Source organism: Gymnodraco acuticeps, unplaced genomic scaffold, assembly GCF_902827175.1.
Source record: "Gymnodraco acuticeps unplaced genomic scaffold, fGymAcu1.1, whole genome shotgun sequence".
NCBI classification, from domain to species: Eukaryota; Metazoa; Chordata; class Actinopteri; order Perciformes; family Bathydraconidae; genus Gymnodraco; species Gymnodraco acuticeps.
The window spans coordinates 1,595,612-1,612,248 of NW_022990125.1; the positions used below are offsets into that span (position 1 = coordinate 1,595,612).

At 40.6% G+C, this 16,637-nt stretch overlaps 1 protein-coding gene across 3 annotated transcripts in view; it reads left to right on the forward strand.

The window, feature by feature from the left end:
- LOC117546419 (protein yippee-like 1) overlaps nucleotides 1-12,762 on the forward strand; it is a 46,321-nt gene extending 33,559 nt beyond the window's left edge. For all 3 annotated transcript variants that reach the window (XM_034216642.1, XM_034216641.1, XM_034216640.1), the window contains exons 4-6: nucleotides 5,420-5,463; nucleotides 6,114-6,222; nucleotides 7,764-12,762. In XM_034216642.1, coding sequence (XP_034072533.1) covers nucleotides 5,420-5,463; nucleotides 6,114-6,222; nucleotides 7,764-7,853 — 243 coding nt within the window. In that variant the 3' untranslated portion in view covers nucleotides 7,854-12,762. The remainder of the gene's footprint in view (nucleotides 1-5,419; nucleotides 5,464-6,113; nucleotides 6,223-7,763) is intronic.
- The last annotated feature ends 3,875 nt before the right edge of the window (nucleotides 12,763-16,637 follow it).

A 16,637-nucleotide genomic window follows, 5' to 3' on the forward strand; every position in this document is an offset into this window, starting at 1 on the left:
ATGTGGTTCTAATGGCTTCATCGGTCTGCGACCTTCAGCACTCACTGGATCGGTTCGCAACCGAGTGTGAAGCGGCTGGGATGAAGATCAGCACCTCCAAATCTGAGGCCATGGTTCTCAGCAGGAAACCGATGGACTGTCCACTCCAAGTAGGGAATGAGTCCTTACCCAAAGTGAAGAAGTTCAAGTATCTCGGGGTCTTGTTCTCGAGTGAGGGAACAATGGAGCGTGAGATAGGCCGGAGAATCGGAGCAGCGGGAGCGGTACTGCAGTCGCTTTACCGCACCGTTGTGACGAAAAGGGAGCTGAGCCAGAAGGCAAAGCTCTCTGTCTACCGGGCCATTTTCGTTCCTACCCTCACCTATGGTCATGAAGGATGGTTCATGACCGAAAGAACGAGATCGCGGATACAACCAGGCCGAGATGGGTTTTCTCCGCAGGGTGGCTGGTGTCTCCCTTAGGGATAAGGTGAGAAGTTCGGTCATCCGGGAGGGACTCGGAGTTGAACCGTTCCTCCTTCGCGTCGAAAGGAGCCAGTTGAGGTGGTTCGGGCACCTAGCTAGGATGCCACCTGGGCGCCTCCCTAGGGAGGTGTTCCAGGCACGTCCAGCTGGGAAGAGACCAAGGGGTAGACCTAGGACCAGGTGGAGGGATTATATCTCTTCGCTGGCCTGGGAGCGCCTTGGGATCCCCCAGTCAGAGCTGGTTGATGTGGCCAGGGAAAATAAAGTTTGGGGCTCTTTGCTGGAACTGCTACCCCCGCGACCCGACCACGGACAAGCGGGAGAAGATGGATGGATGGATGGTATTTTGCTGGTGAGAGATTTTTGTTGCTTTAGCGTGAAGCTAGTAAGCCTACCATTTGATTTGTTTTAGATCGGCACAACATGTTTCATATGCAGACCTTATTTTCCTGTTCCATGTTCAAATCAACCATTTTCAGTGGTACGCTGAGAAAGAGTAATGTTTTTGGTCATGGAAAATTAGGTAAAGGTCATGGAAAAGTCATTGAAAATCATTGGTGAAAAAGTGTATGAACCCTGCATTAAGCTAATGTCAAATGGGACATATATATTTTTCTTTTTTAAATACTTGTGCAATTTAGTATCTACAGTGCCTACCAACCATAAACGTTGTTGTGTAGCTAACAACAATTATTGACCATTCAAATATAAATAGAATATTTTTTAGTGATATCATTAAAATGTTGGGGTAATGTATGACTTGTGAGCAAGTTGGCAGTTATTCATTTCAATTATAATAACTGATAATCAATGAAAATGTTAGCATGAAGCCACTGGCTTCCTTCAGTTTTTCTCTAGTAAATAATATCTATATACTCTTTCTCAGTATATCTGTTAATTAGTTATGGCCAAGGAGCCATTCAAAAAGCTCAAATATAACAAAATAAATAAAAGCATTGCATAACAAAGTTTAAGATTGTTTAATCCGTAAAAAAAAAAACCTTAAATTGAATCTCAAATAGAGCTTTGGGGTTTAACAGGATGCATTTAAGTTTAGGCTGAACCCTCACCTAGCACAGCCGGGCATCTGTTGGGACAGATGGTTCAAGTCAACTCAGCAGGCTTGTTAATAGCTTTAAGTTAATCTTCATTTCACTTGGACCGTAATAAAAATCATGTTTTTCTTTATTTTGGTGAAATCTGATGTTGTGTTTCTATTAGAGAACTCACTGCAGTCGAAGCATGTTAGCCTCTGCTGGCTTGGATTTGTATTTTGTGTGTTGGGCTGAAGGGTTGGATTTCTCTGTGCGAGGTATTGTTTCCCTCAGTCCCGCGTGGTCAAGAGGATTCAGGGATTTTGAGATTTGCTTTGTAGAATTCATTTCTTGGGAACAAGCGGTTTTAAAACAAATGCAATTGAAGCAGCTTAAGGAAAACGAGCTCTGTAACTGCACTCCTGTTTGCTCATGGTTTATTAAGCAAGACTCTTACATTTTGGAAACAGTCCTTGCCTGATCCTGTTGGGCCCGCTAATAGGATTGTTGGGAGTCTTAGTGCAGCACCAAAAGCTGTCTGGCTTCCATCTCCATTAAAAAAACATGATCCAAATATTTCCTTTTTTTTACTGTTCTTGTAAGAATTTGCTTTTTAGATTCTAAATGGGCTATGTAAGAAGCATACTCCTGCCTCCTGGTTTTTTTTGTAGCCCAGTAAAGCTTGCTCTGGTAGAGAGACAAAAACACTGGCAAAGTAAAAATAGACTGTGGGAAACAGATAAGGGCAGCGAGAGATGGAGCCGTCCCTTTTGGCCAGTGGTTAAGTTGATGTCGGAGCCACAGTGAGACGCAGATATGACACACAGCTCTTGTCACATGTAGTAACCCCTCCTTCCCCTCTGTGGATATAAACACTGCGGAGAGGACTTGTTGTTGGCTCCACGGGGCCGACCTAGTTCCCTCTGGCAGCTAAGGTCACATGTCTTGTGGCTGTGGACTGTGAACAATGAACTTGGAGGATGTAACAGTAAGAGCTCAACACCTACAGTGAGCAAAGACGGGGGGCAAACGGAGTAAAACAAATAAATAATTTGTATCATTCAGTTCCAAGACAAACTATCTGAAATCAAGTTATCCAACACTCGAGCAGCTGAGAATCGTCCCCTGAGCGTCAGTGGTGGTGGTGTCTGTGGTCAGAGGAGGCAGCTGGCGCTCCTATTAGAGGTATTAGCTCAGTGCCCTCAACCACAGCCGCAGACCTATCTGCCGCACTCATTTGCAATGGAAAGAAGCAAAGCCGATTGGGGCCTGTCTGCCGGCCAAGGATGTCGGTTATAGGAAGAGAAGTCTCTGTCGTCACCCACTGTGCAGGCTTTACAGCTCCCTGTTTACATGAATATACAGTAACGTCATGTGTGTGTGCTCAACCGCGTGCAGGCTGCAGGATATTTATAAAGATAGACTTTGTTTAACCTCCTATATTCATCAGGGGTGTGTGATTGATTTGTGTTGAGTACAGTTTTTTTTGTTATCATATGCATGTGAGAGAGGTAATTCCTCAGTGTTAGTCCAGTCACAATTATTACATTGTGAACTTATCATACAATAGCTGCCTTGATGATTTTTACTGACCTTGATATTGCCTGTTCGGCACATGCGTGTTTGTAAACTTTACATGTTTAGCTTAAAGTGGACCTATCATGCTATAGTTGAATAATATATTGTAGGGCCATACCTATATAAAACATGTCTGTGAAGTTTTTTTTTCAAAATACAAAACAGATCATGCATTTTAGCCATGCCTCATTTCACTCTATTTGCTTTTTTCCAGCCCTGTTTTTGCAAGGGCTGATTCTGTGAGAAGTCTTCTTCGCTGCTTTTGTGGCAGACTACAGCGCCACTTACAGGCCTGGCATATGTACTACAGCGTCTCCAGCGCTTTCCAGCAGCAATGGCCGTGGCCCAACCCCACATTCCCCTGATAGGTGGAGAGTTGCCCATATAGGCGGAGCACCCCTTTTCTGACGTCAGAAAAATTCAAATCTGTACCAGTCTGTATCAGCTCCGTTGCAGCCCCGTTTTTAGAGATTTGGGTATGGAGGAAAAGAGAGAGGGTTGTGTTTTCTGACACATGGTGAGTTCCCTGACACACCGGGGACACATATTCATGTATAAAAGACGTACAAAAGTGCATTTTGCATGATAGGTCCCCTTTAAATACAGCCAGAATAAACAACGGTTTCCCCCACGTTTAAGGCATTGCTCAGAATTGAGAATTTTTGCCCAAGATTACATGGGCTTAAGAATCAAAGTCTTCTGATCTTTGAAAGGCAGTATTTGCAGAATTACGCTAGTTTATTATCATATCAGTGGCAAAAAGTGTTCCTAATATGACAATAATATTGTTTATTAAGTATTTCTGAGACACTTGCTGTCTGTCGCACGCACGGATAATTAAGTTTAGATTTAATAAATAAAAATGTTTGGATCGATTTTTATCTTTTACAGGTGCTCAAAGACAAAGTACACCCTGTACAGCGAGTAAAACTCTAACACAGAAAAGACCTGTCTATGCCTCGTTGGAGATTTCTCATTTTCCATTGTTTGCTTCCTGGGTTCTGTGACGTGTGAATACCCAAATTAACAACAAATCAACAACAAATGACCGGATTGGCCCAAATGGACCAATCCGCGGAGCACCTCACACACCAGGATCCCTTGGCTAACTAACAGGGAGTCCCCATTGACTTGCATAGAGCTCCCTGAATGCAGGTAATAGACGAGTTGGGATGGCGGAGAAATGCTCTCCTCAGACCCATTCTCACAGCGTTATAAACCTTTTTCTTACTCAATATCAAGCCACACTTATTGTTTTTACTTCGGCTGTGAGTGTTTGTCGGTGCTCAGGATGAGTTTTGCTTGTTTTCGCTGCATCGCCGACACGGAAACCTGTCCGCTCCTCGCAGCAGCTCGCAGCGTCCCGACCAATCAGAGCACAGTGGGCTCACAGGGGGGGGGGGGGCAGGAGCTCCGACAAGCCGTTTAGGACAGAGAGTGAATACACATACTATACAGAGATGCTGTATGAGAAACCAATGTGAGTTTGGAACATTGAACAATTTTAATCTATTCTAGTAGACCTCAACAATGGAAACATGATCAGTAGAAATGGCCATGACATGGGACCTTTAAAGGTTTTACTGCTTTAAGGCTGAAGTACTTGGCAGCATAAAGGAAAAGTTTGTCTGAAGGCATTTGAGTGGCTTTATCTTTGCTACCTGTAGGAACTTGGACGTGTTTTTCGAACCCTCCTCGCTGGAAAAGTTGTTGAGATGTGCACAGTGACTTTTTCACACCGTGCTCTCTTTCTCTGCTAAGACATTGACATGTATCTTTGTTCCAAAGAACAGAGAGTGCAAACAAAACAGTGTTTGTTTAGAAAAAGTCTCCAGGGGACCTTTAACATAATGCAATTCCTCCGAAATATAGGCAAACATATTTCAGCATGTACTCATTTGGAGTTGACGAGGATTTAAAAAATGATTCAATCAGGACTCGTAATGGGCTGTTTGTGTGCAGTAATATCCTATTAACTGTATCTCGCTAAACATTATTGTCAAAGCTTCCCCTCTGAGAATACACTGAACATCTGTAACGCTGCATTCCCACAATGAAGCCTGGCGCCCTGAGTTTGCAGCAGGGACAACTCGAGGGGAAAATAAGGAGTCCAACAACAAACAACATCTCTCTCGTCATTAAAGTTAATAGATAATAGACTAGTTTCGATGCCTCATTTTATTCCTCACCTCCAGCCAAATGTGTGTGTGGGACTGTGACAAGGTGGATAACAAGTATGCACAGCAGATACTGGGAGAAAAGCACCCCAGGGCGGCAGTTGCTCACATTCTTGTACCGTGTATCGTCTGCTCACATTATGTTTCTCTCTCTTTCTCATTGCAGTCATTTCAAGGCAGTCAAGGAAGAGCCTATCTGTTTAATTCAGTGTAAGTATGAGACCCACACACACACACACACACACAATTTCCACATTCCAGACGATTATTTATCAAAAATGTCATTGTGTAAATATCTTATTGAAGCCACAGTAGTCAACCTTATATCATTACAATAGCAATATTAAGGTTATTTTCCCCATATGGTCAAACTCACCATATCTTACAACAGTAACTGTGCCGTAGTTCACCAGTGTGCTCTGAGAGATCGTCAGGTGTGCCTTGGGATATTGTCCAATTTGACTTAATCGGTTTCTGCAAATGCAATCCAACAGTCTGTGGTCTCAAGCCAGCTAGAAAACTAATCTCCAAACAAAACACCCTTCACTTCAAAAACAGAACTCGGACTATTATCTATCTGAGAAACAGGTAACTATAATGATGAAAACCACAAAGGTGTCTGAGAGAGCTCTCAAAGCTAGTTCCATTGTAGCAGAACCAAATTGAGAGACTCATCATTAAACTGTAATTGTATATGCTGAATGGCTGGGCTACAATGGGGCACCGTTTTGCTTGTTTTTTAATGTAAAAAGTGTACCGCTGTTCAAAAAAAGATGAACAACGCTGTCTGAGAGGAAGATTCTTGCTGCTCTTCTCCCGCTCTCCCTGACCTCCACGTCCCTCTCTCCCCCCCCCTGCAGGGTGAATGTCGGCTGCGGGCCAGCTGAGGAGCGGGTTCTCCTCACAGGTTTACATGCTGTGGCTGACATCTACTGTGAAAACTGTAAAACCACCCTTGGCTGGAAATATGTAAGTCCTTCAACTTTCATCCCAGCTCTTTTCCTGTCCCATCTAAATGTCTATTGATGCACCGTTTACGCCTGCCGCTGCGTTGTTGGGCAACTCAGTGGCTTCCTGGCCTGCTAGGGGACAAATTATGCTATAAAGGGTCGAAGGAACACGGTTTCTCTCGTTAAAGCATTGCTTGTTAAAACCACGGTGACAGTTTTTCTTATTTGCTCAGGGTTATATTTAGGCATAGAGATTAAGCACTCTGTGGTCTCCTAGTGTCGAGGTAATTACAGTGCTTAAAGGTTGGCTCCAGACTGGTACCTCTGAGAGTCTACAGTGATTAAATACCAAGCCATTTCGAAGAGGCTCGTCCCGGTAACTGTCTGACGAGACTATCGAAGGGAGGAAAATAACTCAACAAATGATAAGACAGAGACTCACTTAAAGCTGCTCCATCAGTGACAAAAACAATTAGACTCTTAAAAAAAGCCTCGCAAGCAAAAGCAGAGCAAAGCTGGTTTACAAGGCTGAGCAAATAATCCAGGAGACAGACTCACATGGACAGGAGTCTCTTGGAGCTGAGCGGAACTCATCCAGCACTTCAGGATGTGCTCTCAGACATGGAGTCAGGACATTTGAAAGAGGTGGTTTGGTAGCTAGGAAACGTGTCCTGTTTATCTACAATAATGCATAATGTGGCCAGATAAATGACTGTGCATATTTGTCTTTCTGCCTGTTTGACCCCAAATTAAATGTACTGCCTAGTTACTGCAAACTTTGTTATGTTATGTTAAAGTCAATTAATTTGTTTTTTAAATTCCCTTTGTGGGTAGGCTTACCTATTTGTTTTCCTCTGAGCTTTCAATCATTATCATTAAATCATTTTTACTTTTGCATTAATGTGAAAGCTTGATTTTACTGTCTGTTAAGGTTGAGTGATTCTTTTAGTTTTTTTCTACAGATTAGTGAGTATTATTTTCTCAATATATGTTTTGGAATATAAGGAATGGTGAATCACAGGTCATCCCATGTATTACCTTGCATCCTTCTTTATTTATTTTTAACAAGATCCCCCTTCACCCACCCTCAGGGAACACACCTTGGCAGGTGATGTGTTCACAATACAGCATTTCACAAGTGCACGTTTTCACTTTACCACCATTCTCTTTATCATTATACATGCTTCTGCTGCTTTTGATTAATTGGTTTGTTAATATTTTAAATTGGTGAGAAATGCCTTAGTCACACCTTCACAGTGTGCAAAATGTACAAGCCCTTTTTGATATTGGGCTATAATAAACTTTAAGAATTAAAAAGCAGAAAGTCTTTGCACTTTAGAAGATGGTATGACATATTTTTCTGTCCAATAACAAATGAATGAATCTACTAATGTTTCAGCTTTACTTGTACGTATACTGACGGGTACTCTATTAACAATATATAGGAAATGTATTGGAGCAGAAGTAAACAGGGTATGAAAAGAAGACTCAAGTACCTGAGTATATGTACTCACCACTGCTTGTAACTTTGTCCCTTTCCTGTGTGTTTTTATTTGACAGGAACACGCGTTTGAGAGCAGTCAGAAGTACAAAGAGGGAAAGTTCATCATTGAGCTGGCACACATGATCAAAGACAACGGATGGGAGTGATGCTCCTCTTCTCACTCTCTGACCTTGGAATGCTTTTTAGTGAACTGCATAGAGCGATGACCATCGACCACCTTGCCCCCTCCCGAGCCCCCTTAAAAAGAAAAACTCCACGAACCTCCACCCCATCGCCTCTTTCACACGCACACACACACACCCAGCTGCTCATCGTGAGAGTGACAAAATGGCGACAGAGGAGCAACTGGTGTGCTGTGATTACTTTGAAGAGTGTGTGTTCTCCTTCACAGAGCGGGATTTTTGGGGTCTGCTTTCCTCACTCTCACCCTCCCCTCACCGAACCACGCTAACAAGTGACTGTGGTGTCATGGCGACCACTATGCGAATGGAGATAGACTTCACTGAGAGGACATGTGTTTGTTTTCTTTATGTTGCTCACCCAGCGAGACGGGTGACGATTTATTTTTAATGTTATTTACTATATCTTTATCTTCTGGGTTTAAGGACTTGGTTTGATAGCAGATGGGTGTTACTGGTTAGCATTTTATTTCCTGTCAAGTCTGTCCTGTTGTGTTTTTTTGTTGTTGTTGGTTTTTATTTGTCTCTTTGCCTTTAGCTGAGCATGCTTTTCTTTGCTGATGTCCAAATGAGCAATCAGGGACGGGTGGGGAGCGGAGGGGAAAGGGAGTTTTTTTGTAGTTACAAATATGTAGCAGCATCTTGCTTTAAAAAAAAAAAGATGAAAAAATTGGCGAAGGATGGGATGCAGTAGTGTGGGATGTTATTCCTGATATATCTTTATTGTTTTATCTTTTTTTCTTTCTTGTTAATTTTCTTAACTTCTCTCCCCTTCGGGTACTTCTCAGCACCCAAAAAGCATAAGGAGCAGCACCTCCGATGTGTTGGACATAAATGGATATGTATAACTATAAATATATATATTTAAATATTTGTAGTGTTTGGCTAAGTGCGATTGTGGCTGGTCCCATTTTGCAGCAGTACAACAAGTTAAAAGAAGCGAAAATAGTTTCTAGACTGGGGAACCTGACATCAGTGGCCACATGTCATAAAGCATTAAGGCTAGTAATGAAACAATCAGAGAGACAACTACATATGAATATATATATATATATATATATATATATATATATACACACGCATACTATGGTTACATATCCATAAATGCTATGAAACTGTTCATAGTACGTAAATATTGGAACATGGATTCTGAATATGTTTGCTGTCGTGCACATATGACGTTGTGTATATGCATTGTGTGTGTGTGGTCATGCATTACACAGTGACGTACTTGAACGTTGCTATTTCGTTTGCACTTTGCAGAGGCCTTTGGTTCATCTCAGTTTAGAGGCAAAACTTTAGTTCGCTCTTGTCTGTATTTTTATACTTTAGTTTTTTTAAATGGCCTTTCTCACAGATGAACGACAGATTGTTGTAGACGGAAAGAAAGTTTGACCTGGACAGTTTGAGGTGTTTTCGTAGTTTTTCGTTACGACTGAAGCTAGATGCTTCTACAAGTTTTGGTTTTATTTCAATAAGATCAACAACTGATGCTTTTCCTCTTAGTTTTTCTCGAGAAAAGTTTAGTTTCCGATTCTTTGCCGCTATCGTAGAAATGCGGCCATTTCCTTCTCGCTCTTGTAGGTCTTTTTGCACTTTAAATGCTTATCCGTCTCTCTCTCTTTCTCTTAGAGCATATGAATTGTCTCTTTGTGATTTGCCTCTAAGCCGTATGAATCTTGTGCCTCTTCAAATCTCCCCTCTTATTTTTCTGTTGTGCAGTGCATAACTTGAAAAATCCTTTGTGTGAACGATGTGTCTTCCCCCTTCTGTGGCCCTCAAAAGAATTGTTTTTCACATAGATCCTCATAAAATGTATCTTTTTTCTTTTCTTTTCACAACAGAAACGTATACATAAACACTTTTATTTTCTACATTAAGATTTAGAGGTGCAAAAACAGATGGATATTTCTCAGAGTAAAGCATAGAGGAGGAGGTTTGGAGCATGCGGGATGCCTTAGGCTTGTTGTTTGACTTTTTATTGTAAGGATAACAAAAAAAGTTGGCAGCAGGTGGAGGTTGGGCGGGATGGGAGAAATTTAAAAATCAGCAGTGATTGATTACTTTGCCGGCAAGGTCAGTCAGATCACATGACCTTTTATCCTAAAAAACGATGACAATGCAAACCCATACCTACTTGAACATTTAAAGACATAAACAGCTGAGATATTGGCCCGTGTTAAAGTTTTTGTACATAAACTAACATATTTAAGGTTTTATACGTATTTCTACTGGGTTGGTTCTTTTACTTCCCCAACTTGAAGCACTTTTGTTCACTGTACCCTGTACCTCTGACTGTGTGTGTCTGTGTGAGTGTGTATGCAGGCCTGCACACGAAGGTGAATGTTTAGTTTATTTTCCGCAGACACTTTATTTGTTTCTCTTTTTTTGGTTTGGAAGCGTTTTTATTTGTCCTGATGTTTTCCTTCTTTCGCAGCTGTTTGGTTTCTCTCCCGGTGATCCGTGAGGTCGAGAGCCAGGTTAGTTTGTTTGGAAGTGATGTATCATTGTTTTATGTTGCTTTTCTGTTAGCTTGTTTATTTAGCCTGTTTGGTGAGAGCCCGTTAGAGGGCCGATGTTAAGGTCCCTGCTGAGCCGTGTGGACATAGGGGGGCGAGCTGGAATCTCCCACCGTGTCACAGGGAGACCCTTTCACCACTAGTCAGCAGGGCTTTCAGGGGATGAGACGCACCCTCTGGCGGCCTTTTTGGAGGTTCTTAGCTGTTGTCACCGCTGGCTGTATGTATCTGATTGTATTTCTTAATTTTGCTGGTTGTGACCGAAAATGAATGGTTACTTCCCTGATATATTTGATTTCTTGTTTTGATAAAGTTAGCTTCTTACCTATCGGAGCTCAGTCTCCACATCCAGTTGTGGGACTATTTTTAACTACTCTTCAAATAAAGCACTCAGTATTCCACAATCCACTGCGCACATGTCTTTTTAAAGGGGAACTGTTTTGGCTAACAGTCAGTGTTTCAAATGTTCACCTGGCTGCCATGATTCAGAAGTTTACTTCAGGGGGCGTCGATTGTTTTTACAACTCACTTTAGATCAGTGTTTCTCAAACTTTTTAATTCCAAGGACCACTTAACCAATAAAAAAACACTCGCGGACCACCTAACTCCACAAATATCAAAAGACACATCGTTGTTCTAGAACAGATTACAAATCGCCTGAAAATGGTACAAACAAGTGGCAACATGTGTGATGAAGGTGTTGCGCTGGGCTATATCATGCAATCGAAAGTGAAACTTAACCTCGCTCAATTGCGGAGATATTCCCGCGAGAGTGCGGGAAACTGACATTTATTTATTTATTTATTTCAAATGTGAAATGTTACCAATATACTCACGGACCACTAGTGGTCCGCGGACCACACTTTGAGAAGCACTGCACGCACGCTAACTGCGTTCCTAGAGACACTGCACTCGGAAAATAGCGATGTGAATATTGAAAAATAAATGAGCTAGCCAGCTCCCAACGGAGTCCGTTTAACTAACGCTGGCCAGCCGCCTGCGGTGCTGCTTATTTCTGTAACCAGTGTAGCATGTTAGCATAGTGGAATTGGCTAGCTAGCTTAGTAATATGTTGCAAAAACAATGGATGCCACCGAGGGTGTGTCGCTACCCCTTGACGTCAGTGTCTGGTTGAGTAAAAGGTGCAACAGAGTACATTTCGGACTACACTAATCAGTGATGCAGGGTGTAGAACCTTCAAACAGAAGCATTCAATCAAAACTCCTCAGCCTGGTGTTGTGTTTCTCTTTAATGGTGCATTTAAGCGATTACGAAGGGATCTCATTGATATTTGTGTTCTTGTTTTCATCAGTGCTAGTTAAATGGCTACATTTCATGAACTCTGGTATTCACCACTTTGTGGACCATTTCATGGTGATACACTTGAAAACTACTGAGACTGAAAGTTCAGGTTTGGCTGTCTGTTTTTCAAGAGTCTGATCATATATCATGATCTACCCAAGCAAACAGGAGTTAAAACTGTTCAACCTACATCAGACTCATATCATAAAATGTCTAAATCCAGCCCTTGGTTTAGATTGATAACTTTATGAACCTTTTCCAATGACACTGGTAGATACATTTTTCTACAAACAAACAAAAACTACCTTACCAGACCATTCATGTCTGCCTATGGTAATTGAATGGACTTGTTAGTTGTTCCATGCACAGAGCCAGTTCCTCCAACGGACCAAGGCGCCAGCAGTGGTTGCTCGCAGAGCCTCTTTACTCGCCCTGCGCTCAGTCAGTTTAAGTTGAATCAACAAAAAGCAGTTGCCAGTGTCACCGCCGGTGTGTACCAAAAAGACCCAGGTTCTACCGAATGCATTAGTGTCATGTGTTAATGGCGGGAAGGAAGTCAGGGGTCGAGCGTCTCCTGGAGATTCAAATTCTATACCAAAATGAAAGAGGAGAAATCCTGTCTCGTATGACATTGTCTTTCGGTAGAATGTTTTGATTCTCTGAACACAACAGTGTCAAAGCAGCCTGGATGAAAATGCTAATATTTGCTGCTGAAAAACTGTTTACTTTTTATTGTTATTTTTGTTTTATTGTGACACTGGCTACCAACTTCATAAGCTCTGTTACTTTCTATATCTGTACCCAAAGCGTAATCAAAGGCAAGATTGGTATACAGGGGAAAAGACTGTACAAGTTATTTTCTTAGGGCTTTTAAACCACAGTTAAAAAGCATGTTGTATTTATAATGGCTATATGTTGTGCCTGTTTTATTTTATTTGTTTCCTAAATTTAAAACAAAACTATGATATGCTTTTCATTTGACTACATTGCTTTGCATTCTGTCTGTTTTCACTCTAATGTCAACTATCAGATATCACAATAAATTGTCAATGGCATTGAGTTGTGGATGTGTGAAGTTGTGAATTGTAGGGACTGTTTTGTAAAGGTATTGGAAAGTAAAGTGTGAATATTTATTTAAAAGCATATACTACCTTGTATTTAATCATCAGAAGAGTTTGAATATGTCACCTTTTTTTGCATCTTTTTTATAATAACTAAAGTGTTGAGCAAATTGTCTAACATTTAAAAAATATCTAATATATTTGAGGTCATTTTGATACATTTAAAATAGAGCAAATGTGAAAGCCATTTCACAGTCGGTAAATGTGTGAAAAAGCCACAACACATGACACATTATGAAAACAAACATAATTATGTTGCAGAAGTACAGAGCTAAAAAAAAAGAGGTACTTGTCTGGGGCGGTTGTGCGATTCCTGTGAAAGAGGATCAAATGAACCTTGTCAGTTTCAATATTACAGGCCTGGCAGGAAATATGTCAGAAATTGCCCTTAAAGTATAGAACAATCAGTGGAGCGTGAAATTCACTTGTTGCCCTGCTGATGTGTGGGACTCCGGGAGAGAGGCTGGCAGACTGTCAAGTAATTAGTTTAAAAGAGAGAGACCTGCACAGTTTCCCTAATGCTGCTTCTTTTGTGTTCTTGCTGACCCAGAGGTCAGCTGTAGTTTGCAGCCATACTTCCTCTTCACAGGTTTACACTTCTCAGAACTTCACTCTGGTTAAACGTTGCATATGACCCAGACAAAGCTGTTGAAAAAGGGGAACTAGTTATCTTTCATGGGTTTCAAAGTGTATTCCTCAGATATATGTCCACATGATTTTCTTGAAAACAATTAAGGGCTTACATCAACAAAACTCTATTTAAATACTTTTCTTAAAACTGCTGGAATGTAACTAAGTACAATTACTCAAACTACCCAGCATTATATAATGTAGTTGCAAATATCCTTACCAGCTGTAAAGTTACTACGAAGTTCCTATGATTACACATTAATGATTCAATAATTACATTTCTACATTGTGAAATGAAGCATAATACATATTTTAACTTGTACTTTAAGTTTATTTATTTATTTAATACTTCTACTTAAGTAAGATGTAAGAGTATTTTTACACTGTACAGCTACTTGTAATAAAGTAACATTTGCAAGTATTTGAATACCACTGTATTCCAGAATAATATAACCTTTTAAAATGTCAGGCCAAGATATGAATAAATCAAATAAAAGATCAAATACAATTTGGTGGAAAACAGGTTGTGGTTGTATCCTATATTTGGTTTTTACATACACAGTTTTAATTTTGGTTTCAGGTACTCCACATGATTGAAATGGGAAGGGGAAATGGTCAATGGACTTTCTGAGTCTCTCCAACCCCTCAAAGTGCTTTTTGATACGGTAGTCAGATATACCCATTGACACACATTTATACAGAGGCCACCTGCTTAGAAAAACGTACATTGACAAACATTTACAGCAGTCAATTGATAAACCAATTTGAGTTTAAGTTGTGACTTGTTGACTGCTGGGGTTTGGAATCGAACCACTGACCTTACAATTGGAGTGACCATCTACCTCATGAGCCACAGCTGCGCTACAGGTAAAAATGTTGTATACTGTTTGTGCAAGCTTAATTCATGCAAGTTAGAAACTTGGGTTCTCATCTGTTATCTGTTATCATCGTTTTCTTATTCTGGTTAATGATTCTGTATTCAGATGGGTTATAGCAGACAGCTCAAACAAATATACTTCCTGTTTGGTAAACAGTTTTCCAACGTCTTTGATGATTCATTCATCTGTGAGGCTGCAGCTTGTTTTACTGTGAGTCATCTTGTTTTATACTGAGGGGTGTTTATTTTGACATCGCACTTTTTTTTAAATGAGGACGAGGTCAAATGTATTATAATTAATAAAAAGATCTTTGAAAAATAATTATGATATGTTAAATAATTAGACAATAATAACTAATACATTAATGTGTGCATCACTTTTATCTAAATGTAAACTCAGGAGCGACCGTGCCTTTTCTATTGCAGCCCCAAGACTGTGGTACAGCATCCCCCTCCCTATCAGATCGGCCCCCTCCATTGACTACTTTAAATCCAGGCTAAAAACGTACTTGTATTCTTTGGCGTTTGACTCCTTATCTGGCTGATAGTGCCTATGCCTTTTGTATTTGTTTATTTGTGCATATGAGCTGTGTGTATTAAAGGTCACCTATTGTGCAAAATCCACTTTTCCCTGTCTTTTAAACATAAACATGTCTCCTCTGTGTAAAGAGATTCGGAACGTTTCTGGAAAAAACATTTGCTCTTTTTATCCTGATCCATTTCTATAAAAACCTGTCTGAAAATGAGCTGATCAGATTTTTGCCACTTTATGATGTCATAATGTTTTTTTGGGTTGTGTAACCACTAGCGGCTAGCCAATAACCAGCCGGTAACCCCCCCCCCACCTTATCACCTGAATCTCCTCCTCGAGCTCCATTGTGTTCTTTTTAACCAAATATCTCTCAGTGGGGAGGAGCTCCTTATTTTCATCTAAAGTAACAGACAGAGAATCAGCACTTTTGAAACAGGGCTGAAACAGAGGGGATTATGGGATGCTGCAATGATCTGTTTGGTGTTTGGAGCCAAACACTTCAGAGACAGGTTTTATATCTGAGACCTATAATGTATTGATGAAAAATAGTTTGATAGGGGACCTTTAATGTTTACGTCAGTGTTTTTTTTACTTTTATTTTTTATAAAATGCTCTGTTCTGTACAGCACCTTGGTTAGCGTCGGTTGTTTTTAAATGTGCTCTATATATATATATATATGTGATTGATTGATTTTGGGTGCACTGACCTTTAAACTGTTTGATGGTAAGCTCTGCAGCTGCTCTCATGACTTATGTATGTCCTCATGGCTGCAAATGTTTAACATCTCTGATCCTAAAGTATGATGGGATATCAATAACTGTGGATCCACTTGGATCAGTTTTGTTAGTTCATGTTTCTAAAGGACTGAGATGAGTCCTGCTGCAGCACAGTTATGAATCATCTAATCAGACTTGAGACTTGTTGTGGAGTTGCTATGGCAGTACATACTTAATTCTCGCCTGCATAGTGCTTCCTGTCCGTCTCCGCACTTGTGTTTCTGAGGCTCACACAGCCTTGTTTTTTGATGTCCTTGAGGTGTCTGGCAAGTCTTCAAGCAAAGAAAAAAGCAGCCTGTCAGCCTTTTATTTATCGCACACTCCCTGTCTTGCTCTTAAAGCTACAACACGCAGCATTTTTACATTAGTTTAATAAATCCAAAAGCAGATTGTGTTTCTTATCGATGTATGCTATGAGTGTAATAAGTTCATAGAGTTTTGATTGTTTCAGAATTTTACCTTATTTTGTATGAAATTGTTCAAACTATGTGAATTCTTGAGTTATAGTCAGAAACGTGTTTTTTTAAGGTCACAGTGACAATGACCTTTGATTCCGAAAAACGAATCAGTTCATATTTGAATGCAAATGGGTGTTGGTGATATAACATTTCTGAAGTGGGGTGTTGGGGCGCATAATTACTTTCTATCTTTCGTACTCCCAAGCTGAAAAAGTGTGGGCACCACTGCTGTCCTGGATGGATATCCTCGTGGATTCATCTTCCTATTATACACACACATGCATTTCCAAACATTTGGACTACCTATGCTGTAAAATGTATTATCTTTTCAATTTACACACGGCATCTATTGCACGTCTGTCCGTCCTGGGAGAGGGATCCCTCCTCTGTTGCTCTCCCTGAGGTTTCTCCCATTTTTCCCTTTAAACTGTGGGTTTTCTCCGGAAGTTTATCCTTGTACGATGTGAGGGTCTAAGGATAGAGGGTGTCGTATTGTCATACTGATATTCTGTACACACTGTGAAGACCACTGAGA